Consider the following 22538-nt stretch of genomic DNA (forward strand, 5'->3'; position numbering starts at 1 on the left):
AATTGCAAACGTGTAAGTATTTCACACGGATTTCAGTGGTAATTCTTCTTATAACTAGCAGATTGATCAAAGTTTTCCATTGTTCTTTCTGTTCTTCTGCTCATAGCTTTGGCCTCTCACCTCTCTTCTCTAAGATATTCTTCATATTCACATTAAGCAACGGCATCTGCTCCTACTAAGTGCTTCTTAAGCTATTTTTTTTATAGCTTTTGATCATCAAGTATCTCTTTAGATTAATCTTCTCACATAGTGATTTTGAATCTCTCCTTTTTTTTTTTTTAAAGATGGATTATGATGAAGACTCAGATCTGCAGGTTGATAAACAATATATTTGTTCAAGGTATGTTCTTTCCCTCTTATTCCCCCAAACTCTCTATTATTTTTGTTACTGGATCTTAAATCTTATCAGCGTTTTGTAGTTTTATCTCTATCAATAGATTGTTTCAGATCCGTAAGTACCTGAAAGAGATTGCGAGATTTGGTTTATGCCTACTTATTTTGCAATTAGTATATGTATTTTACTTAGGTTTCATTCCTCTTGCTTGTAATTATCCTGGGAGACGTATTGGCTTAAGTCTCCCTCTCCCTCCTTGTATAATTTGTCTCATTTGATCAATAAATTGGGATTTTTGTCAAGAGTTCAAGATAAAAGAAATAGAAAATCTTGTTGGTTTTATCTGTCATGATTTGCAACAATAGAAGATCTTGCCTGAGAGCCATGGCATCTGGAGCCACTAACAGTGGTGTATGATGAGAGCCATGGCATAGCAAACAAGTAGGAATGATGGTGTACTAAGCCATGGCATCTGGATGATGAAACCTATGTGAGATGAGTATTAGCCCCCCCTCCAAATAGCACGGTAATTCAATTTGTGCATGTACCGTGGGTAAAAAGCCTTCACACACTGAAATCTATGTGAGAAAGTCTTATTTCACACAGATTAAAATCTGTGGGTAATTGCTGTTTTGCTAGTAGTGTTTATTACTTGTAGACATACTATTCGGTCCCACTGTGGGAGCTAGGATGCAATCTTAATCATGCACCGGATCCCATCACACCTCTAAAGTTAGGCTTGGTTGAGATGTAGTAGTACCAACCATAATGGTGACTTCTACGGAAGTTCTTGTCTTGCACCTTTCCATGTTTTACTAGACAAACCAAACTTTGATCCCCTAGAACCAGAACGACAGTGGTCCAGGGTGACAATACTCATGATTTCGATATGAGTACTGATCGATCAGGAGTACCATTATCCCTACCTATACATATTGGTCCCTTTTTTTTTTTTTTTGAGGAGATAAATATTGGTCCCTACTTAGCTTCACAAGTTTACCTTCCTTCACTAGTTTCTCTCATTTCAATTAAATGTCCATGCTTTTTTCTCTCCAGCTTTCATCTACATTAATTCAAGGCTTATCTACAGTTCCTTTGTTGCATCTGCCTTCCCAATTCTTTAAGATCTACCAGTTCCTTGATAATGAACTTTTAAGGTTATAGCCAAGTGAATGAGAATTATATATTGTTGGCTTTCAATGAAAAATTTCATTACTAGCGACTGTGCTGGAGAGAAAGCATGCAGTTTTTGGCAATATAGTCCTTCAACTACGCAAACAGTCAGTATTGAATGAGTAGCACTGCAGCAGTCACTTCTTAAATTAATTTTCGGTCCATATTTGCCTAAAAATCAAATATACATGACAACATACGAGTTAAAGAATTTCTGGATATTTCTATTCTTCTCCATTAGAAGGTATTCCTAGTGAGACTAAATAAACACCATGAGGAAACCTATTAGAAATATTATTCGACTATATTGCTAGTTTGGTCACGATGGCGTCCAAACTCTCTTATGCAAATACATTCGGCAGTGTAGTTTCATGATATGAACCGTTTGTCTTTTAAATTAACATTGAAGATAATCACTATAAAAAAAAAAATCCAAATAAGAGATCCGTAATGGAAAATACAGGGAAGAGTTTGGGAGAGAGTACTTTCCGTCAATTTTTGCTGATATATAATCCGATACAACATTAATTAATTCTTTTATTACGATAGATAGGAATGGGATTGCCAAAATTGAAACTGAAAGTGAGAGATAGGAATCGGATCGCCTAAATGGCCTTACAAGTTTCTGTTGCATGAAAGTGAGAGAAGAAAAGGAGTATGGGATCCACATGGTTGTGAGATGGTTAGGGAATTGAATGTTGCCACTCAACTTGTTCATATCATATATATCCTAAAGGGTTATGAACACATTCCTTGGTGTGTTTCAATTCCACATATCATTTTAATAAAAATATCTTCTTCATTGAGACCTCCTACCTCTATATCAAAGCAAGGTGTCACCTTTACTTCTGAACGATGAAAAACTCATTGCCTTTTAATGCAAAAACAACCCAGAATTGGTATTTTGGTTGAATGCAGTGGAGTTCTATATTCTGTTAATACCCTTTACACCTTTAGATTTGTTTCTCTAATTTCATGCATCGTTAGGTATCATTATATAGCGTCATTGAAATGACAGAAGCCTTTTTTGTCGTTGTTTTTTAACCGACTCTAGTAAGTTCATCTGAGATTTCGAGCTCACAAGTAACGTGCCAATGTTGGGCTCAAAATACAGCAAAACTGCGATTAATTGGATTTGGACTGCTTGTTAGTACTTTGTGATGCATAAGCTCTCCTTGTAGGGCCTTTTGGTTTCTAGACTTGTATGCTCATAAATGTCATGAGGGAGGCAAAGGTGGCTTGTGAAAAGCAGTTTCTGGTAAAGTCAGTAGAAAGCTCCAAAACATGAAAGGCCACCCATTTGTAAATCAAGAGAACAAAGATAAACTTTGAACTGGAAAAGGTGAGAGACTTGTTGGATAAAGTATCTATTATTAATCTTTTGGTGGAAGTGGCCCCAAAAGTCCGGAATCTCTTTCCTGTTTTACCTTTGCATAATTATAGATATTTTGTGAAGTGTTTTTCCGGAAATGAGTTTGTGATGTTATGTTGTTATATTGTCGACGACGTCATGCATGATCCAATAACAGTTCTGGTAAAATAACATACCAGATTGTGTAGCAAACGAAAGTATGATTGAAATGAAAGACATAAACATGATAATCCGAAAGTAAAGCTGGTCTGGTCAATTTTGGAACAATATATCATTCGCTGCAGATTAACCTACAGTTGGAAAAGTTTTACACATTTTCCCTACTTGCTTGTACAAGATAGCAACGCATGTGCACTCAAAACATTTTCACCTCAGTCTCAGATTGTAACTTTGCCTACTTCCATTGAAGAATTCAGGCTTTGATGTTGCAGTTGGTTGGCCGGCACTAATTTCTTCTCATCGTAATCTGAAACTGCAGCTGAGATAAAATTAGCTGTGACAACACTACAGTCAATGCTGGTCTCACTTGAGTCATACTTGGTGGGGGAAGCCATGGACAATCCATCAGATGCTTGCTTTGTGAATATTAATGGCTGACAGGTGCCGGTTAAGTTCTCAATCTCAAACAAATCAGAACTAGCATCACTCTCAATATCTTCATTGATCATTTCACTATTTCCAGAAGTAATTGAGTGGCTTTGAGCTTTTGGAATGGCATCCCAAGATAACATGGAAAGTCTCCTCTCTAGATTTATTGCCACTAACTCTTCTCCTTCCTTCTTCATTTCGGATCCAAACACTTCCAGCGATTTTTGTGGCTCTTCTTCTTCTAGTTTTGTCTTCTTCTCTTCTTTAGCTCCAAAATTTGTAAACCGAAAATGTTGTTTTTTGTTTGATCCTCCAAAGCTAGGGTAGCGGTGAAGAAGCTCGTGATCTTTGGCCTTAATTCTTGGTGGAGACTGCTTGACAGGATGGTGATCACTTCCAAAACTTAGTTTCCTGAAATCTCTAGCAACACGTACATTAACCTCATGAACATGAATGGATTTCTGATCTGAACAAGAACCATTGCAGCCAAAACCGGAAAATATCTTCTTTCCATTCACCTTTTTCTTCTCGTTCTGAGACTGGTTTCTTCTCCGAGAAGGCAAGAAAGCGGTTTGAATGTTCCAGCTTGCATTAGAACAAGTACTAGGAGTTCCTGGCCTACCAGTCTTTGCTTGCTTCAGTCGCTGCAGACCAGCTCTGCTGGTGTTGTTAAAGTCCACAAGTACTCTTGGACTGTCATCTTCCAGCATCATGCTGAAATATCTTTCAGCGCCGAAGACACTGATTTCGCCCTCCTGATCGGTCTTTTGGCTCAAGTTCAAGGCAGGAGACTTGAGCACCAAGTTCCCTTCTGCTCTGGTGAGGTAAGAAGCAAACGAGGCGTCGCGGGTATGATTAGTGTTGTTGTTAGCCTCTCTTTCCATGGTTTTTCGAGGAGCAAAAAGAAAAACCGAAATTGAGCACAGAACTGGAAAGTGCCAAGGGAGTGTGTGATTGTTAATGACAGGAAGCTTTTGGAGACTTTGGAGATGACTTGGTTTGTTGAGTCCTAGTTCTTATAAGTAGGCCTTTGTGGCCTGTGTAGTTGCAACAGAGAAGGAACAAGGGTCCTACACTCTTAGACTTAATTGCCACTAAGCCTCCTGCTTTCCCTAAATCAAATCATGTCGTACTCCGTGTTTTTTACTCATTCTAGTAAGTTTGGAAAGAACTGGATTGTCTATGTTTTGAATCTTCTTTACTTCTATAGTACATATTCTGATATTCTATAGCATTAGATAAATATTTAATGACAATAAGATTAAATGAAACCATTAACTTAAGCCACGAGCATTGTCAATCTACAAGTAAATGTTAAAATGAAAATGAAAACAAAACTATTAAATTAATTTGAAAGAAAATGCAGTAGAAATGTGATGTTAAGGCAAAAATGAAAAGAAAAAGACATTCAATTAATTTAAAGGGAAGAAAGGGTGGGGGGTGAACATGGCAATCTACAAAAATGCTGTAGAAGCCCTTGGCCTACGACTTGCTTGTTTGCTCAGGACAATGAAATTGTCCCCTTTTGTTTCTTTTATCTTTTCTGTTCTTTTGGTCTGTGTCTGTTTTGCTTCTTACTTCATCATTATGTGGATGTAGAATTGTTTTCACCAGCAACCCAGTACTGTTTAACCGCAAACAGCGCCTTTTCTGAAATAAGAGGGCCATCTTCATGATCCACAATTTTTGTTTTCCACCTCATTCCTCTCACTGTTCTGCTCACTTTGGTCAGCACATCCATTTGGTCACGAATTATCACTGCTCCTTCAGGCCGTAGAATGCGATCCATCTCAAGAAGAATATCTTCAACATCACACCTGCATTGGTTTTTTCATCAGAGGAATTGCCAGAAACATTAAAATGTAGGAAAAGAGTAAGCAGGGAATTGCAACTTACTTATCCTTATACAAGCTGAAAATACCATTTGCATGAATGAGGTCATATGTCCTTGGATACGTGGAGAAGGCTTCACACCTGGTGGACGACAAAAAGATTATCAAACGAACAATATCATTGCTGTTTTTCTGACTAAATGCATGCCAAACGCATCCACGACACATTGAATAAGAACAGAATGATTGAGAATTACCAATCATGATAAATGCCTATTAATCCACGCTCAAATATGACTCCCAAAGTGTCTTTCTCAGCTATTGTGGGCATAACATTCATTACCCACAGTTTGGGAGAATCAAGTGCAGCAGCAAAACTTCCAAGACCAGCATTCATATCCATAATATTGCGATACCTTCCTGTATCCAACAATTTGTTGGTCCTCTTATATGCACTCACATGTTTCTTCCATGCCTTGTTGTCGTCCTCGAATGTATCTGCAGAGACTCCAGGGACAGATCCGGTGGATATTCTGGAAGGTAAAACCTTGAGCCTTTCGGGATATGGCTTCCATGCCGCACCACCATCCTCGTCATGACTAATAGTCTCGGGAGAAGGAGTTATGCACAATTCCATATTTTTGTACCTGGGAAACATCAAAAGTTAAATAGTAAAAATATGCATAAAAATAACTCATAACCCAAAATTAAAGAAAGAACAAAAAAAAAAAAAAAAAAAAAATCCTATAATAACATGAAGCAGTCTGAAATTATTTGTTATGATCTTTTAATTTTCTTTCTCAACTACTCACACTGAATTCCAATGCTTCAGATTGGATACATGAATCTTATCTCATATTAATTTGGATCCACCAAATTAAGATTATTTCTCTAGCCAACAAGACAGTCAATGCAATTCCTTTGTTACCCTTGAATGTTAAACAGACATTACACATTACATTCTCTAAGTCTAAATATCAGAGTTAAGGTGGGGTGAATACAACTTTTCAGCACATGAACTAATTGGCTAATACATAGTATTTGTAAAAGAGTCAGAAAATCAAATAAGTGACATACCAAACATCATCAGCATTCCTGGATTCACACATAGTAGGTTGAGGATCTTGGTCATGACGAAAGCCAGTTCGTTTTCTCCATATGGCAATTTCACCCTTCTCATGCTTCTTTTCCCAGCCAAGAAGCTTTGCAGTATCTTCGATCTTCCTCTGCTCTTCCTCAAGTTCTTCTTTAGGCCGCTGCCATGCAACAAAATTGTTCCTCCAGTTAATAGGAGGACCAGAAAGCACCCAGTAACCACCAGGTCTAAGAACTCGATCCACTTCCATCATGTACATTCCATCTGCAAAAGAAGTCCAACAATGATGTCATGTTCTAGATAATATCATCATCGTACTATTCTGATAATTATGAAGATCCTGAACTTTGTAAAATAAACGTGGCAGTGCTATATACCATCAACATGGCAGTGTAAGTGGGGCCAAAGCTGGATTGGCAAAAGGCAAGGAGTCAAGGCAGCCTCAGCAAAGCAAAGGCAATTAACATATGTCATATGAACTTAAGGAGATAGGATGGCTGTAGAGATTTTTATCTACATTAGACATCAATTTGGATTCTAATTTATTCACATTACCATTTCCACTCCATGGAATGAGGCAACGAGAACAGTGAGCCATGTCAAAGGCCCCAGAAGGATATGGCAGCTTTATAGTTCCAAGAACACCAATAACTGCCGGAACACCTCTTTCCAGAGCAAATTGAACCTGTGCTTCATGAGAGTCTCTTGGTGCGAATGACATGGCTATAACATTCTTTTTAAACAGGTAAGCACCCCAGCTGGCAACCTATGAAACATGAACCAATATGAGCATTACATCAATTAGAAGAAAAGTATATTTATACTACAGAAATATCCAGATAAAATCAGATTGAGACAAGTATGAAAAGCCTAGCAGACTGAAAGGCGGAAAAAGAAGAAGAATATTTAAGTTACCCCACACCCAGTGTCTAATGCAGTTCTAACTATCCCATTGTCCATGGGAATCACAGCTGCAAGTTCATTGATATATGCATCTGCTCCATGAGGAAACTGTGTTCCACCACCCGGGAACCTAAAGACATTGCCCTCATATTGAATCCAGTTCTGAACAGCCTTCTCTACTGTCAGGCTCTTATAAGGCGCATTGGCATACGGTACATAGTCACGGCTTTGGGGCCACCGAAAAGGGGTCACATAACCTTTGGGTGCTGGGATAAGGCAATGCAACTTCTCTTCTTCACGAGGACAATGTCGTTCCCTGTAATTCATATTTTCTCGGGGGAAAGTCATGGCTCGCATTTGGTCATGACAAGGAGTGTAATCGATGTAGCGATCGGCGCACGGTTTGAACTCCTTGATCACTCCTTCATCAATTCCATGATGGGTCTCATAATTCAGTGTGGAAAGGATACTGCAGTCTGTCTGCCTGGTAATCTCCACAGCTATGCTATCTCCCTTTCCGAAACCACTTCGCTGCCACGCACCCAATATGTAAAAGAAACAACAGAGACCAGCTACAATGAAAACTGATATCGAACTTCGACTTCTGTTGTCTCCTGAGTTCCCTTTTGTCGCCATGATGTGCCTGAATATCATTTTTACCAAACACCAATTAAGAAATCAAAGCAAATACAGCTGACTAAAAAGATAAAAACAAAAGTAGGGTGGATCCTAAAATATCTTACAACATAAGTTATATGACATTTCATATTCAAACTCCACAGCTACTCAACTCTGGGATATAGCCATATGTAAGAACTAACAAATACAATAAGAAGCAGATACAAAGATCTGCAAGCCAAAGGCCATAAAACAGGTTGTGATAATAAATTGCTGATAGTGAATGCTAAACTCAAATAAGAAAAGTAAACCATATAATAACAAACAAAAACAAAAACAAAAAATCAAAGATTGCAAATTTAACCTCAACACTAATCAAGCTGATTCCTTCATTGCTTTTCTAGTAAACTTGGACAGTTATGAAACATGCCACTAGTGTAGAACCCATAATTCAAATCTTAAGAGATACAAGATTTTGTTAAATGAACCTCCAAGCCTACCTGTCAGCTAATCCTATCACAACTTTGTAAGCTCAATAAACACAGAATCCCAAAATTGAGTGAGAAACAAATCACCAATTGCTCAATTAACCCACATAGCATACCACAAATGAGATTCAAATCAACTAACATAACCTTTCCACCAAATCCCAGAAATAAAAGGATCAGAAAAATGCAGGGCAAACATAAAGATTGAAGCTTTGAATGTAAAATCAAAAGGGGATTGAGAACCCTTACGGATCTTAGGGCCTGCAAGCTTCAATCTTTCTGGGTCCAATCAAATCAATGCTTCTTCATCGTTAATTAGATAGATAGAGAGAGAGAGAGAGAGAGAGAGAGAGAGTGGAGTGATGTGTTTGTTTGTGTTTGGGTGCAGGCGACTGAAAACAGAGGAGTACGATGAGTCCGAGGACGCGGAGTCGGTTTCTGGAGAACAGTGTATGTATGGGAATTAGTTAAGAATTAAGATCGCATGTTTTGAGGTGAAGGGGGGGCGAAGACGATGATGTTGCATCCAATCACGTCCCGCCAGTTTAGTTAGTCGGGTCCCGCGGACAAGGGGGAGATTGGGGATCCTTGAGATTTAAGCAAAGAATGAACTTTTTTTTCTTTTTCTTTTTTCATGGAGACAAATATTTGTTTGAGAAATATGGCATGATTTGTTTAAAAGAAAATACTTACATCATACATGTAATGAATCTAGAGTGGACTTTCTCAGTGGTTGGATTTGATAATGTAGTTTAGTGTTTGAAACTTTGTATATTTTCAGTTGGTCTATTGTGCATTTAGTACATTGCAACCATCTTTAGTTCTTTACAATAGTTTTCACCATTTTGTTAATTGTAATTGAAAAAAAAAAAACATAAATTGCTTCGTCAAAGTAATAATTTATTAGTTTATGTTGCAGAATTTATAATTAAATAATTACAATTACAAAAATAGTAAATGATATTGTAAACTATAATATAGAGTTTTTATATGTTCCTCAAGTACCGAGATGATCTTACAAATCCATTACAAAAATCATTTACCAAAAACTATTTTAGAGAGTCAGTTGAATATGATAGTTCAAAGTTTGACTCTGAAGAGATATTTATGTGTTACATATGGCTTTATCCTTTAATGAAGTATTTCATTAACCAAAAAAAAAAAAACATAAAGTGTCTCAATGCCAAGTCTTTTTTACTACCCTAGTAAAATTTTGTAGTTCTTTCTTCCATGTGATAAAACCAACCATCTATCATTCTACCCCCCTTACTTGATATGTTTAAACAAGAACAAAAACTGCATAAAAGGTTTCACCTTTTAGATCAATGAGGTCAACAACTCTTTCAAATCAGAGATTGAGAACATGGAATGATCATCTTTTTCTAGTTGGGTTGATCAAAAGCACAAAAAGTTAAGAGCTTTATTTCTCTCTCACTCTCACACTCAATAGCTTCACATGTTTTGAACCAAACACAGAAACCACCACTCTGCTTTGAGCCTTTGATTAATGAGACAAAGACTGACTCATCTTCTCCACCAAAACCCCAAGCTCTTCTCCCCCCAAAACCTCCTTCAAATCCAAACCCAGCTCACCACCACAGGCCTACTCTCCTTAAACCCCTCATTCCTTATACCCTTCCTAAACCTCACCCTATCAAACCCTTCAACTCTTCACCACGCCACCGCCTTATTCACCCACACACAACACCTCAACGCGCCCACATGGCCCATCATGGTCCGCCGGCTCAACTTGGACGCCGACCCTTCTCGGGTCGTCTCTGTTTTCAAAGCCATGCAGAGGCTGAAACGTAATGGCCATGTTCTTGATCCTTATGTATATGCTTCTTTGGTTAAAGCCTGTAACAAATTAATGGCTACCCGAGAAGGGAAAGCTGTACATTGACATGTTGTTAGGATTGGTTTGGATTATAATGTGAATTTTTGGAACAGTATATTGAATTTGTATTCGTGTTCCGAGAGTTTGATTGGGTATGCGTCTAGGGTGTTTGATATAATGCCTCAGAGCACGGTTGTTACTGTTAATGGTATGGTATCTGGGTTTGTGAAGAATGATATGTTGGATGAGGGGGTTGGTTTGTTCAAGAAAATTTTGGATTGCTCCTTTGGTTTGGAGTTGAAGCCGAATTATGTTACTTTGGTTGTTTTGGTTTCCGGGTGTGTGGAACTGGATGGGTTTATTGTGGGAAAGGTGCTTCATTCATACTGTTGTAAGACAGGTTTGGATTTGGTGAATGAGGTTAGTAATGCAGTGATTGATTTGTACTCGAAGTTTGGGCATATAAGTGAGGCAGCAAGGATGTTTAATGAGATGCCTGAGAGGGATTTGGTTTCGTGGAATTCGATGATTGCAGGGTATGCTGGGGTTGGTGATTGTAGAAAGGCTTTGTATTTGTTTAGGGAAATGAGAGCAGACAATGTTGGATTTGATAGAGTGTCGTTGATTAGCTTGATTTCGGCTGCTGCTAATGGGCGAGATCTTGGTATGGGGAAGGTGGTTCATGGGTATATGACAGCTACTGGAGCAGAGATCACTGTGGCTATTGGGACAGCACTGATTGATATGTATTCCAAATGTGGATCAACCAAGTGTGCTAAAAAGGTCTTGGATGAACTTCAAGACGAAAACATTGTGCTGTGGAACTCTATGATTCATGGATATGTCGAATGTGGTCATAATCAAGAGGCATTAGAGCTCTTCAATCAAATTCAATCAAGAAAGCTAAGGCCAGATGAAATAACAATGGTAGGATTAATCCTAGCTTGCCGCAACTCAGGGGACTTGTCTCATGGTATTGGCATTCATTCTTATATAGAGAATGACATACATCTTCAAGGGAGTATTGTACTGCAGAATGCTCTTGTTGATATGTACGCAAAATGCGGGAGCATGAGCCTAGCTAAAGTTGTGTTTGATAAGATGCCTAGCAAAGATGTTGTCTCATGGACTTCAATTATAGTGGGTCACGCCATCAATGGTGAGGGAAAGGAAGCGATTCTTGCTTTCAGGAAAATGTGTGCTGAGAAAGTTGAGCCGAACTCTGTTACCTTCATAGGTGTTCTATCAGCATGTGACCATGCTGGCTTGGTTGAGGAAGGTCTGAACTTGTACGATGATATGTGCAGAGTGTACCATATCAAGCCCCAGATTGAGCACTGTGGATGCATCATTGATATGCTTGCGCGAGCAGGAAGGCTAGAGGAGGCTCACAAGTTTGTGAAGAGTATGCCTATAGAACTAAATGCAGTTGTGTGGAGGATGTTGGTTAATGCTTGTAGAGTTCATGGTGATTTTGCTAGAGGGTTGTGTTTGGTTAGTGGATTCACAGATCTAAACACACTGCATGGTGCTGAAGATCATGTTGCTTCATCCAACATTCTAGCTGATGCAGGAAGGTGGGATGATGTTCTTAACGAAAGGAGCTTGATGGCCACCAGGACAAATACAAAAGCTGCGGGTAAAAGCTCTATTAGAGACTTCCGATAGAAAATGGTAACCTATGCAGTAATGTGCATCTTTTTACCAAAGACATTATGAATTGCTCAGTTAACCGGTTCACTTCTGTTGTTAATATTGTTATTATTTCAATTGCATTGTCAATTTTCAATACCGAGTCTGACGGGAAAGAGAAAGAAAGGAGTCGTGCAAATAGTAGCTGAAAAGATTGCACCAAGTAAAATTTTAATAGCCACTGTTCTAAATTGGCCATGAGTCTGTTAAAGTCAGTTGAGGAATGTATATGCAAAGAAAAGATGTAGTAGGAAACTTGTATATTAATTCAATTCCTTCAATGTATCTTTTTTGAAAACAATAAAGAAATCCCATAATCTCCCCTTAGCGGTAGTCTAAAGAACATTTTCCTCCATCATCGTCATCAGGCAGAACTCCACTTATAGAAGGCCCTTGAGAAAAATTTTCATTTGAGGTTGTCTCCAACTGATCGTGAGCCACAAGATCTTTCATATCATTGTTGACATGCTGCACCCTCCCAGTTATCTCTAAGCACAAGCCTTTGGTTGGGCTCTTGTTTTCCTTCCTACCTTTCACAACAGGCTTCTTTCTGGAGCCTGGATCCACAAAGAGTGGTTGCACTTTAAGACTAGGATTCGGTTTAATACGGTTCACTTCTCTTTCATCTAGTGGCTTCAATGTTAAGCTTTCTGATTCCAGTTCAGAAACTTCATCTTCATTCAAAAGTACCTGCAGAACACGAAATGTTAAAAGGGAAAAACGTATCTGCAGAATTCAAGCTGCACAAAGCAACAAGGAAGAAAAAGAAACTACTGTGACAAATGTACTGGAGCTAATGATGGGAAATAAGTATTTGTCCAAGATTTTCGTGCAGCATTAAATCCAACTCATTAAGCAGAGCAGTCCATTATCAAAGGTTTATTACCTTGCGCCCAAACAAATCAAAAGTCACAACTACTCTATTTCGTTTGGCCCGCTCAGCTTCTTCAATTTGCTCCTGCTTCTCTTTTAGAAGTTCCTTTTCCTGTAAGTAACAATAAATGAGATGCAAGTGAATTTAATATGTACACACACACACACACAGAAATACCTACCTCCTTTGATAACCAGCTGTTCCCCTCAATTTCAAAGTAGTCACTTTGGTCATCAATCACTGTTGTACGGGCTGCAGAGTCTCGATCATACTCAACGAGTCTCTTTGCATAAGCTTCAGCTGCTGCCTCAGCATCTGACACCACAGGAGTGAAACTCTCATCCAGACCAGCATAAGTGCTCCCTTCCCTCAGCACAAGAGCTCCACAAAAATTGCAAGGTCCCTCTCCCTCTTGTTCACACACTATCTTCCCACATGATAAACAATTGCTCACAAGCCGGTGGCGACGCGCTTGGCACGTGCATGGCTTCCCCTGCTGGAATACAATTGATCCTTTAGCAGCCTCCGCAAGTGAAACAACTTTTCCAGCCTTCTTCTTCTTAGAATTACTTTGGTTTGCATTATTTGTGGTCCTTGACTCACTGGCCTGAGCCGGAACAGGCTTTCCCTGAGAGCTAGAAGCTTCCTGATGACTAGGTACTTTAGCCACTTTTGGCGTTTTCAGTTGTTTCTTGGTTCCCCCTACAGAAAACTCATTCGATGGTGGCTTAACATATGCATGTAAACTCGAGGCTGGAACATCCGGGGTGCTGCTGCAAAGATCTGAACGACCTCTTTTCTGTAGATACTCCTCAATCACAGATTTCCCCACCTCCTGCCCTATTATGTTCTGCATACAAAAACAACACTAATCTTACAAACCACCATAAATCAAAGTTCAGACAAATAAGTAGCACATTCTTCTAGTAAAAGCAACATATAAGGGTACAGAAGCAATTCTAAATGTAAAGAAACTACAGAAACCAATATCTTTATTCTATAGAGTCACTCAATATATACATTCTAAAACAACAATCAACACTGCAAAAGGAAAACCCCAATTGTCCAAATCACATTGAACGGTTCCTCATCCAAACCCTAATTCAAGAACCAAGATCAAAATCCAATCGGTAAAATAAAAAGTTCATACAAACTGAAACCCAAAACCAAAAAGCACAAATCTTTAGAAGAAAAAGAAAGAATCAAAGACAAAGTTTGAGGCTTTACATCAAGGTATTCTTTAGCGTCTCTGGGATCAGCTAGCTCACAGTAGGAGACTAGACCCGAAATCATATCCCGATCCAAGCCCAAAACCGATTCCATCTTCTGGCATAGATCCACCAACGCCTTCTCTAGCCACTGACCCGACTGACCCATCTTCCCTTTCCGTTCTCAAAGTCTCAAACTTTCTCTGAAACCAAAAAAAAAAAATCCCAGCTTTGATTTTGGGGTTTTAGCCCCTGATATTCTGCAACGCAGGACCATGAGGCCTCATGTAGCCTATATAGGTGATCTTGCCACGTCAGAATGAAGAAAGTAAAATGTGGGTCCCACAATGATGACATGGCAATGTGATTCTTACACTCCCTGCTACTTTCTTCTTCTTCTTCACCTCAATTTCCCAGTTCAAAACCCTAATTGCCCCAATTTGAACCTTATTTCTCTGTTCTTGGAAAACCCATATTCAGCTACACGTAGCATTCCAACGAGTTGGGGAGCTTTTACTTTTCAGGTAAATACCCTTTATCTGGTGATTTTTCACTTTGTATCTATCTGTTAAAAACTATACAAAGTGAATTTTAGGGCTCTTTGGTTCTGAGAGAACACAAAGAATGAAGCTTTTCTCTTATTTATGTTCAAAGATTGGAACTTTAACTTTCAAGAGTTTTGTTTTAGTTAGCAAAATAGTGATGAATTTTTCTGTGTAAATTTAAAACTAGTGATAGTAGTTTTGTGGTTTCAGGATAGCTAAACCCTGAAGCTAACTTCTTCTGGGTTATGGATTTTATTGCTAGAGTCTATCAGTTATAGAGCTTTGGGATGAGTCGGGCTTTACTTCCTAAGCATATTTCTGCTGTTGTGAAATGTCAAAAGGATCCTCTCAAAGCGCTTGAGATGTTTAATTCGGTGAAGAAGGAAGATGAGTTTAAGCACACATTGTCAACTTACAAGTGTATGATTGAGAAGCTTGGGTTTCATGGGGAGTTTGAAGCCATGGAGCTTGTGCTTGCCGAGATGAGGATGAATATCGATAACAGGTTACTAGAGGGAGTGTACATTGGGGCCATGAGGCATTATGGAAGGAAAGGAAAGATTGAAGAAGCTGTGAATGTGTTTCACCGGATGGATTTTTTTAATTGTGAGCCCTCAGTTCAGTCTTATAATGCAATCATGAATATACTGGTTGAGTATGGGTATTTCAATCAATCCCATAAGGTGTATATGAGGATGAGAGATAACGGGATTACCCCGGATGTGTATACTTATACTATACGAATAAAGTGTTTCTGTAGGACTAGTAGGCCTCATGCTGCATTGAGGCTCCTTAATAACATGCCTTCACAGGGGTGTGAGTTCAATGCTGTTGCATATTGTACAGTCATTAGTGGATTTTATGAAGAGAATTATCGGATAGAGGCATATGAATTGTTTGAAGACATGCTTGGGCAAGGTATATGCCCTGATGTTACCACATTTAATAAGCTTATACATACCCTGTCCAAGAAGGGGGATGTCCAAGAAAGCGAAAAACTTCTCAACAAGGTTCTGAAGAGGGGAGTGTCTCCAAATTTGTTTACACTTAATATATTCATTCAAGGGCTGTGCAAAAGAGGTTCCATTGATGGGGCTGTCAGAATGTTAGATGGTTTTGTGAAGGAAGGTCTGACTCCAGATGTTGTCACGTATAATACATTGATCTTTGGTTTGTGTAAAAACTTCAGGGTTGAGGAAGCAGAGTCCTATCTGCGTAAAATGGTGAACAATGGATTTCAGCCTGATGCCTTTACCTACAACAGTATTGTTGATGGATATTGCAAATTGGGCATGATACAGAAAGCAGAAAAGATTCTCAGTGACGCCATCTTCAAGGGGTTTGTGCCTGATGAGTTCACGTATTGCTCTTTAATTAAGGGGTTTTGCCAGGATGGTGACATAGAACGTGCCATAGCAGTGTTTAAGGAGGCATTGGGCAAGGGTTTAAAGCTTAATATTGTTCTCTTTAACACATTGGTAAAAGGGTTGTCACAGAATGGGCTTATCTTGCAAGCCTTACAATTAATGAATGAGATGTCGGAAAATGGTTGCAGTCCCAATATCTGGACTTACAATTTGGTTATAAATGGGTTGTGCAAGATGGGTTATGTTTCTGATGCCACTAGACTTGTTGATGATGCTATTGCCAAAGGTTACCTTCCTGACATATTTACGTTTAATACAATAATTGATGGTTACTGTAAACAGTTGAATCTGAATAATGCTATCGAGATAATAAATAGCATGTGGAGTCATGGTGTTACTCCTGATGTGATCACATATAATACTGTGTTAAATGGCCTTTGCAAGTCTGCAAAATATGAGGATGTGATGTGCACTTTTCAAGCGATGATGGAGAAAGGGTGTGTTCCTAACATCGTTACGTATAACATACTTGTAGAAAGCCTTTGCAAAGCTAGGAAAGTAAATGAGGCCCTGGACATGCTACAGGAAATTAGGAACAAGGGCTTGACTCCAGATATTGTTTGTTTTGGCACATTGATGAGTGGTTTGTGCAGCAATGGGGATTTGGATGGAGCATACCATCTATTTAGAAGAATGAAAAGGGAATATGATATATCACCTACAACAGCAACATACAATATCATGATCAATGCTTTGTGTGAAAAACTAGAAATGAGTACTGCAGAAAAGCTTTTTTGTGAGATGTGTGACAGTGACAGTAACAGTAACAGTGTGCCGGACTGTTTCACGTACCGTGTCATGATTGATGGTTTCTGCAAAGCAGGAAACAGTGATTCAGGGTGCAATTTCCTTCTGAAAAAGATTGAGAAAGGGTTCGTTCCAGCATTGGTGACATTTGGAAGAGTCCTAAATTGTCTTTGCATGAAGCATAGAGTTCATGAAGCTGTTGGTATCATCCACCTGATGGTCCGCAAAGGCATTGTTCCTGTGGTTGTCAATTCAATATTCGAGGTCGATAAGAAGGAAATAGCAGCACCTAAGATTCTTGTAGAAGATTTATTGAAGAAGGGCCATGTAACTTATTCTGCATATGAGCTTCTATATGATGGAATTAGAGATAAAAAGCTGGTCAAGAAAACAAAGAAAGGTTCCACACCACTTACTGCAACTCGACAACAAACTAAGTGACTGTTGAAAAGATCCGTTTTTTCATTTAGGTAGCATACTTCTTGATATGGTGTAAAACCTAGTGACTCCAAAAGCTCAAGTAGCAAGCTTTTTTATCAGTGCTCTGGTAGCTTCTAAGAGTAAGTTACTCCTGAGCTATTGCTCTTGTTCATATTTTTATTCTTGAAGCTTAATTTTGTTTTGCATAGTTTGCTTAGATGACTGAAGAATTGCTATTTTCCATTTACAGCCTTATTTGTCATGGACTTTGCAGAGACATTGAGTATTGGCATTTATCTTGTTTTCACGACCAAATTTACACTGGTAACCTTTTATACTTCTTATACGTAATCCCAAGTTAAATGATTTTGAAAATGACTAGATTGCTGTAGCTGGTATGTTACAGGAACTGCCCCAAGAGTGCCATGCTTATAATGACGATAATTTAATTAGCTCCTTTTTGTGCCTCTGTATAACAGGAGGAAGCATGAGGTTGGTTATTCTGGCTTTAGTCTTCTTGTTCTGTTTCTTAATTTTCGGATTTTTAGCTGTGCATAATTATTTTTCCATCATGATTTTCACATGTTTTTCATTGCTGAATCCTGGTTCTCTCATGGACGATCTTACGAAAGTATCATGATCCTCATCTGTTATTTCAGGTTTTAATTCAGAATGTGTTGGCTGTCATGCAGGAAATTAATGACAGAAGAAAAATGAGAGTATGTGAAATTATGTGGCCTTTGGTTTTGGTTCCAAATCTATTGTCTGGTTCTTTGAGCAAGCACATCATGCAGGATCTTTTTGGTGAGACTACTCTTTATTGGATCCACATGCTCTATCTTATTATGAGTATGTCGGAGAAGTTATGATTATGTATATGAGCGTATTACAGAGTTCACAACAGGGAATACAATATTTGCTTAAAGCCTGCCATGCTAGCAGGAAGGTCCGAGAATATGGTGTCCGTGAGTTAATCATGTTTCTGGACAGAGGAGAAGTGCAGGAGGATCCAAAGACAGGCTTGTGATCATAAAGAATGATGAGTCAATTGTTAAAAAGGAAATCTCCTTGTGACAGGATATACAAAATGGTAGTTGAGACTTGAGAGAAGTTCAATTATCATCGGAGTGAATGCTGATTCTCCATCGAAAAAAAAAAAAGACGGATTGAATGTCGATTTTCATTCTAGACACAGTAGAAGCAATCAAAAATCTCAACACGTTGCAGTCGAAGCCTCTCGCCGCTCAAACTTCACCGTTAACCGTCGCTTAATTAATGAACTTGCTAGACCACCTTCTTCCAGGAGCCGGCTCTAGTGTTACACTTCTGCATGAGAGTGCAATGTTCCTTTAAATAATCAAATGAATGATCAATAAGAAAGTCTACGTTTCCTTCCAAAGTTTCTCAATGATTGGTCTCCATGACTTCCTTCACTACCATAATTTTTCACCCAAAGCTTGTCTTTGCCAAAGTCGCATGTTGTTGTTTTTCACCAAAATTTCTTTCTCCACCATCAAATAATGATTCTTAAGCACTTCTCGAACTGACGCAACTCAAAAATTATCATGCACGTTTATTTCACAAATTTCAAAGTAAGATTATAATAAAATTTCTTTGAGGTTTCGTTATTCCGTTAATTGAAATAAGTTCTGAAAATCATGCTCTACTAATGGTGAAAACCGTGAGATTATGGTACCAGAAAAATTAAAAAAAAAGAAGAAGAAGAAGAAGAAGGTGTTAATATGATTGAGAATGTTTAGAACAAAACCCTAGAAATGTCGAACAGCTTTGTAACATTCTAAATCTTGTTAACACCTTTTTTTGACATGAAATGAACATGACCTCTTCGGCTTAACCATGTTTTATTTTTTAACATATTTAAACAGTGTCAGTGGCATCCAAAGAACTGTAAAGTTTGCCTGTAATTAATTAAAGAAAAATTAAAAAGAAATAAGTTAAATAAGATTCAATTAATCATTTCACCATCGATGCCTCAAAATGGTCGGAATACAGAGAATGTAAAAAGGATGATATTTTCCTTGACACTACAGTAGATCAATACGTGTATCACCATAATTGAAAAATGAGCCACTCTAAATGGGTTCAATATTTATGGGCTCATGCATAACTATTGGGCTAGCACACTAAAGGTTGGTTGAAGGAATGATCTCTATATAAGGGTTAAGATTGATGTAAAATGTAGAACAGTAAGAGAGAAAAAGTTCTGAAACTCAAAGCACAACGTTTGTTGAGTTTTGTTTATCTGTTCTTGTTTCATTTGCCACTGCAAATTAATCAAATCATTTAAGTTGTGGTTTGGATTATTTTGTTTAAATACAAAATAGAAGCAATCAAAAATCTCAACGCATTGCAGTCGACGCCTCTCGCTGCTCAAACTTCACCGTCAACCGTCGCCTAATTAATGAACTTGCTAGACAACCAACCCCTCCCCCAACAAATAAAAACAATACCATTAATTTCTGATGCACAACTTTAAGGACACCAACGTGCAATCTCTTTCACTGAATCACTGGTGTCCGCTGAAATCATATTGTTGGTCAGCAGCCGCTAAATTCAGTTGCCAGATATTGTCATCAATTAATTTTCAATATCGTATCCACCAGAATATGCTAATCAAATATAAAACAGCTCCGCCATTTGTTCATAGCTTCATATATAAAACAAGATGGCCAAAATCCAAAGCTCACCAGATCTGCCATGGACCGTCCGCCTCTTCCTCTCCGTCGGTTCCTTCGTAGGCGACGCCTCTCGCCGCTCAAATTTCACTGTCAACCGTCGCCTCTGGAACTTGTTCGACTACAAAACCTCTCCCTTAACAAAACCTCACGGAAACCTCATGAGCTCCGACGTCGTCACCGACCCTTCCCGCAACCTCTGGTTCCGCCTCTACACTCCCACGGCCGCAACCACCAAGCTCCCCATCATCGTCTTCTTCCACGGAGGCGGGTTCGTCTTCATGTCCGCCAGTTCAAAACCCTTCGACGATTTTTGTCAACGCCTTGCTCGGGAGCTCCCCGCCGTCGTCGTCTCCGTCAACTACCGCCTCTCGCCGGAGCATCGATATCCTTGCCAGTACGACGACGGATTCGACGTCCTCAAGTTCATCGACGGCAGCAGCAGCAGCTGCTTGTTCGAGGGCGCCAATCTCGGACAGTGCTTTCTGGCCGGGGACAGCGCCGGCGGGAACATAGCGCACCACGTGGCGATCAGAGCCAGCGGGCACGAGTTCCGGCACGTAAAGGTGGTCGGCATGTTGGCGATTCAGCCGTTTTTCGGCGGAGAAGAGCGGACGGAATCGGAGACGAGACTGAAAAATATGCCGCTGGTGAACATAGAGCGGACGGACTGGATGTGGAAGGCGTTTTTGCCGGAGGGGTCGGATCGGGACCATCCGGTGGCGAATGTGTTCGGGCCGAACGCAGTGGATATATCGGGGGTGGATTTTCCGGCGACGGTTGTGATTGTTGGGGGATTGGATCCGTTGCAAGATTGGCAGAAGAGGTACTACGAGGGATTGAAAAAAAGCGGGAAACAAGCGGAGCTGGTGGTGTTTCCGAATGCAATTCACACTTTCTATGGTTTTCCCGAGTTGGATGACTCTTCTGTGTTTATTCACAAAGTCAGGGATTTCGTACAAGCGCATGCAACTGAAACTCAACATTAATCAAATCTCACTCATCAAAATTCCTCTATGCACTAGCGAATGCAAGTGACCTGCCTTTTATTAGATAATCTCAATGATTGATTATTATTAATAATTAAAAAGTTTATTTAATGTTATCTAACTGTTAATTCGTGTTAGTGCAAGTATATGGTGGGACTCTTAATCCTCTTTGATTTTCATATGGCAATAACTTTGTGCATCTTACTGTTTGCGTTTCGACTTGCTGATTCTTACTTTCTTGTCCAAATCTCCTGATAAAGTAATTTAGGGTTTACATCCAAAATCAATTGGCAATTGATGGAGTGACCCAAACCCTTATAAACTCATAGACAAGGTCCCATTTTTCTCATGTGAGATGTATATATTCTCAACAACTCCCAATTCATTGAAAAACTTTTTATTATACATTTATTCTAAAATGTTGCTAATTCATTATGCTCATAATTAGAGCATATTACGGTTATTACAGGAGTTACAATATTCCAATAATTATCTTATTAAATTTGCATAATATCTCTAAGCCCTTTCATCTACTATATATACCTATCACTTCTTGGTCTTACACACACAATGAAATTCATTACTTATATAGTTCTCTCCGTAGCCATTTCTCTAGTGATCGAGTTCATACATATTTTAGAGTGTTCCTTGTTCTTGCTCTTCCATAATGCCAAAGGAAAAAAAATCAAGCATTTCTAGGATCCAAGTTTGCGAGTGTACGCTTACAAGGATTAACTTTTGTTGTACCCTAGAGGGTAGGGCATCACAAACCTGCTACACCAAGACATTGTCTCCGAGAAGCGAAATCTACTCTTAAGGACAGTGTTTACAAGCCTCAACCTTAAACTCTTTTCGAGTAATGTGTCATTCGGAAGCCTATAAATCCAAGAGATTGATTATAGAACTTTTGTTATTTAATCTATTATGACAATAATATTATTATAATTATTTATTATTAATATATATTGTATTCGTGTGATTTTGTAGGAGAATCAAAATATGGTGACTCAAGTAGCATCCATCAACAAAATTCCCAACTCAAATTTCACTGTAATTTTGATATGAAGCTTCAAACCTTTGAAGATCAACATCATTCACCTGTGAGAACTAGCCAATCACAATACAATTCTAGTTCACACTAAGCTCCACCCAGGTTCCTTCCTCATACGATTTCCCCTCATCTGGTTTCTAATCTGCTTGGCTTGTTCCCACAGGCCCAAATCTGCACACATGCTTGAGAGGGAAACATATGTGCTAGCATCACATGGCTCCAAATCCATAATCATTTCAGTTGTTAATTGTCCAAGCTCTACATCTCTATGTATCACACAAGCAGCAAGCAGTGTTCCCCGCATTAAGCACATCATGCAGGATCTTTTTGGTGAGACTACTCTTTATTGGATCCACATGCTCTATCTACTTATGAGTATGTCAGAGAAGTTATGGTTATGTATATATATGAGGGTGTTACAGATTTCGCAACAGGGAATACAGTATTTGCTTAATGCCTGCCATGCTAGCAGGAAGGTCCGAGACTATGGTGTCTGTGGGTTAATCATGTTTCTGGACAGAAGTGGAGGAGGATCCAAAGAAAAGCTTGTGATCATAAAGAATGATGAGTCAATTGTTAAAAAGGAAATCTCCTTGTGACAGGATATACAAAATAGTAGTTGAGACTTAAGAGAAGTTCAATTATCAA

At 38.9% G+C, this 22538-nt stretch overlaps 6 protein-coding genes across 11 annotated transcripts; 3 read left to right on the top strand and 3 right to left on the bottom strand.

Annotated features, from left to right (window-relative positions):
* Positions 1 to 3116: 3116 nt before the first annotated feature.
* LOC112180650 (protein PHYTOCHROME KINASE SUBSTRATE 3) lies at positions 3117 to 4598 on the bottom strand. The gene has a single exon (XM_024319213.2). The coding sequence runs from the start codon at positions 4349 to 4351 to the stop codon at positions 3257 to 3259; it is 1095 nt and encodes a 364-aa protein (XP_024174981.1). The 5' UTR covers positions 4352 to 4598; the 3' UTR covers positions 3117 to 3256.
* Positions 4599 to 4781: 183 nt separating this feature from the next.
* Positions 4782 to 8970, bottom strand: LOC112178578 (probable methyltransferase PMT2). The gene is made up of 7 exons (XM_024316726.2): positions 8654 to 8970; positions 7311 to 7941; positions 6951 to 7161; positions 6377 to 6659; positions 5557 to 5946; positions 5364 to 5441; positions 4782 to 5284 (listed from the first exon to the last, which is right to left on the bottom strand). The coding sequence occupies exons 2-7, from the start codon at positions 7932 to 7934 to the stop codon at positions 5053 to 5055; spliced, it is 1818 nt and encodes a 605-aa protein (XP_024172494.1). The 5' UTR covers positions 7935 to 7941; positions 8654 to 8970; the 3' UTR covers positions 4782 to 5052.
* Positions 8971 to 10136: 1166 nt separating this feature from the next.
* On the top strand, positions 10137 to 11909 carry LOC112176359 (pentatricopeptide repeat-containing protein At2g22410, mitochondrial). Its single transcript, XM_024314233.1, has 2 exons — positions 10137 to 10298; positions 10383 to 11909. Exons 1-2 carry the CDS (start codon positions 10137 to 10139, stop codon positions 11907 to 11909), a joined length of 1689 nt encoding a protein of 562 aa, XP_024170001.1.
* Positions 11910 to 12178: 269 nt separating this feature from the next.
* Positions 12179 to 14281, bottom strand: LOC112178885 (activating signal cointegrator 1). The gene is made up of 4 exons (XM_024317146.2): positions 14035 to 14281; positions 12989 to 13657; positions 12820 to 12918; positions 12179 to 12623 (listed from the first exon to the last, which is right to left on the bottom strand). Exons 1-4 carry the CDS (start codon positions 14182 to 14184, stop codon positions 12258 to 12260), a joined length of 1284 nt encoding a protein of 427 aa, XP_024172914.1. The 5' UTR covers positions 14185 to 14281; the 3' UTR covers positions 12179 to 12257.
* Positions 14282 to 14403: 122 nt separating this feature from the next.
* LOC112178883 (putative pentatricopeptide repeat-containing protein At1g74580) lies at positions 14404 to 18314 on the top strand. Of its 6 annotated transcripts, XM_040510948.1 has the most exons (6): positions 14404 to 14539; positions 14771 to 17294; positions 17405 to 17478; positions 17547 to 17646; positions 17847 to 17958; positions 18097 to 18314. In XM_040510948.1, exon 2 carries the CDS (start codon positions 14848 to 14850, stop codon positions 17173 to 17175), a length of 2328 nt encoding a protein of 775 aa, XP_040366882.1. In that variant the 5' UTR covers positions 14404 to 14539; positions 14771 to 14847; the 3' UTR covers positions 17176 to 17294; positions 17405 to 17478; positions 17547 to 17646; positions 17847 to 17958; positions 18097 to 18314. The 6 variants fall into 6 exon arrangements, with proteins under 6 accessions (XP_040366882.1, XP_024172912.1, XP_040366878.1 ...); XM_024317144.2 differs by having other exon boundaries at positions 17847 to 18314; XM_040510944.1 differs by having other exon boundaries at positions 17561 to 17646; positions 17847 to 18314.
* A 1426-nt stretch (positions 18315 to 19740) lies between these two features.
* LOC112179460 (probable carboxylesterase 18) lies at positions 19741 to 20955 on the top strand. Its single transcript, XM_024317878.2, has one exon. It carries the CDS (start codon positions 19841 to 19843, stop codon positions 20837 to 20839), a length of 999 nt encoding a protein of 332 aa, XP_024173646.1. The 5' UTR covers positions 19741 to 19840; the 3' UTR covers positions 20840 to 20955.
* The last annotated feature ends 1583 nt before the right edge of the window (positions 20956 to 22538 follow it).

This window comes from Rosa chinensis, chromosome 7, assembly GCF_002994745.2.
Source record: "Rosa chinensis cultivar Old Blush chromosome 7, RchiOBHm-V2, whole genome shotgun sequence".
Lineage (NCBI taxonomy): Eukaryota > Viridiplantae > Streptophyta > Magnoliopsida > Rosales > Rosaceae > Rosa > Rosa chinensis.

Excerpts from the sequence above, each read along its gene's own strand:
- LOC112180650 (XM_024319213.2), bottom strand. The coding sequence starts at position 4,351 with ATGGAAAGAGAGGCTAACAACAACACTAATCATACCCGCGACGCCTCG.
- LOC112178578 (XM_024316726.2), bottom strand. The coding sequence starts at position 7,934 with ATGGCGACAAAAGGGAACTCAGGAGACAACAGAAGTCGAAGTTCGATA. Across the intron at positions 5,947-6,376 it reads AGGAATGCTGATGATGTTTG|GTACAAAAATATGGAATTGT; the intron begins GTATGTCACTTA and ends GATGTTTCCCAG. Across the intron at positions 5,442-5,556 it reads ATAGGCATTTATCATGATTG|GTGTGAAGCCTTCTCCACGT; the intron begins GTAATTCTCAAT and ends GTCGTCCACCAG.
- LOC112176359 (XM_024314233.1), top strand. The coding sequence starts at position 10,137 with ATGGTCCGCCGGCTCAACTTGGACGCCGACCCTTCTCGGGTCGTCTCT. Across the intron at positions 10,299-10,382 it reads CTACCCGAGAAGGGAAAGCT|AGTTTGATTGGGTATGCGTC; the intron begins GTACATTGACAT and ends TCGTGTTCCGAG.
- LOC112178885 (XM_024317146.2), bottom strand. The coding sequence starts at position 14,184 with ATGGGTCAGTCGGGTCAGTGGCTAGAGAAGGCGTTGGTGGATCTATGC. Across the intron at positions 13,658-14,034 it reads ACGCTAAAGAATACCTTGAT|AACATAATAGGGCAGGAGGT; the intron begins GTAAAGCCTCAA and ends TTTTGTATGCAG. Across the intron at positions 12,624-12,819 it reads TTGATTTGTTTGGGCGCAAG|GTACTTTTGAATGAAGATGA; the intron begins GTAATAAACCTT and ends CGTGTTCTGCAG.
- LOC112178883 (XM_024317144.2), top strand. The coding sequence starts at position 14,848 with ATGAGTCGGGCTTTACTTCCTAAGCATATTTCTGCTGTTGTGAAATGT.
- LOC112179460 (XM_024317878.2), top strand. The coding sequence starts at position 19,841 with ATGGCCAAAATCCAAAGCTCACCAGATCTGCCATGGACCGTCCGCCTC.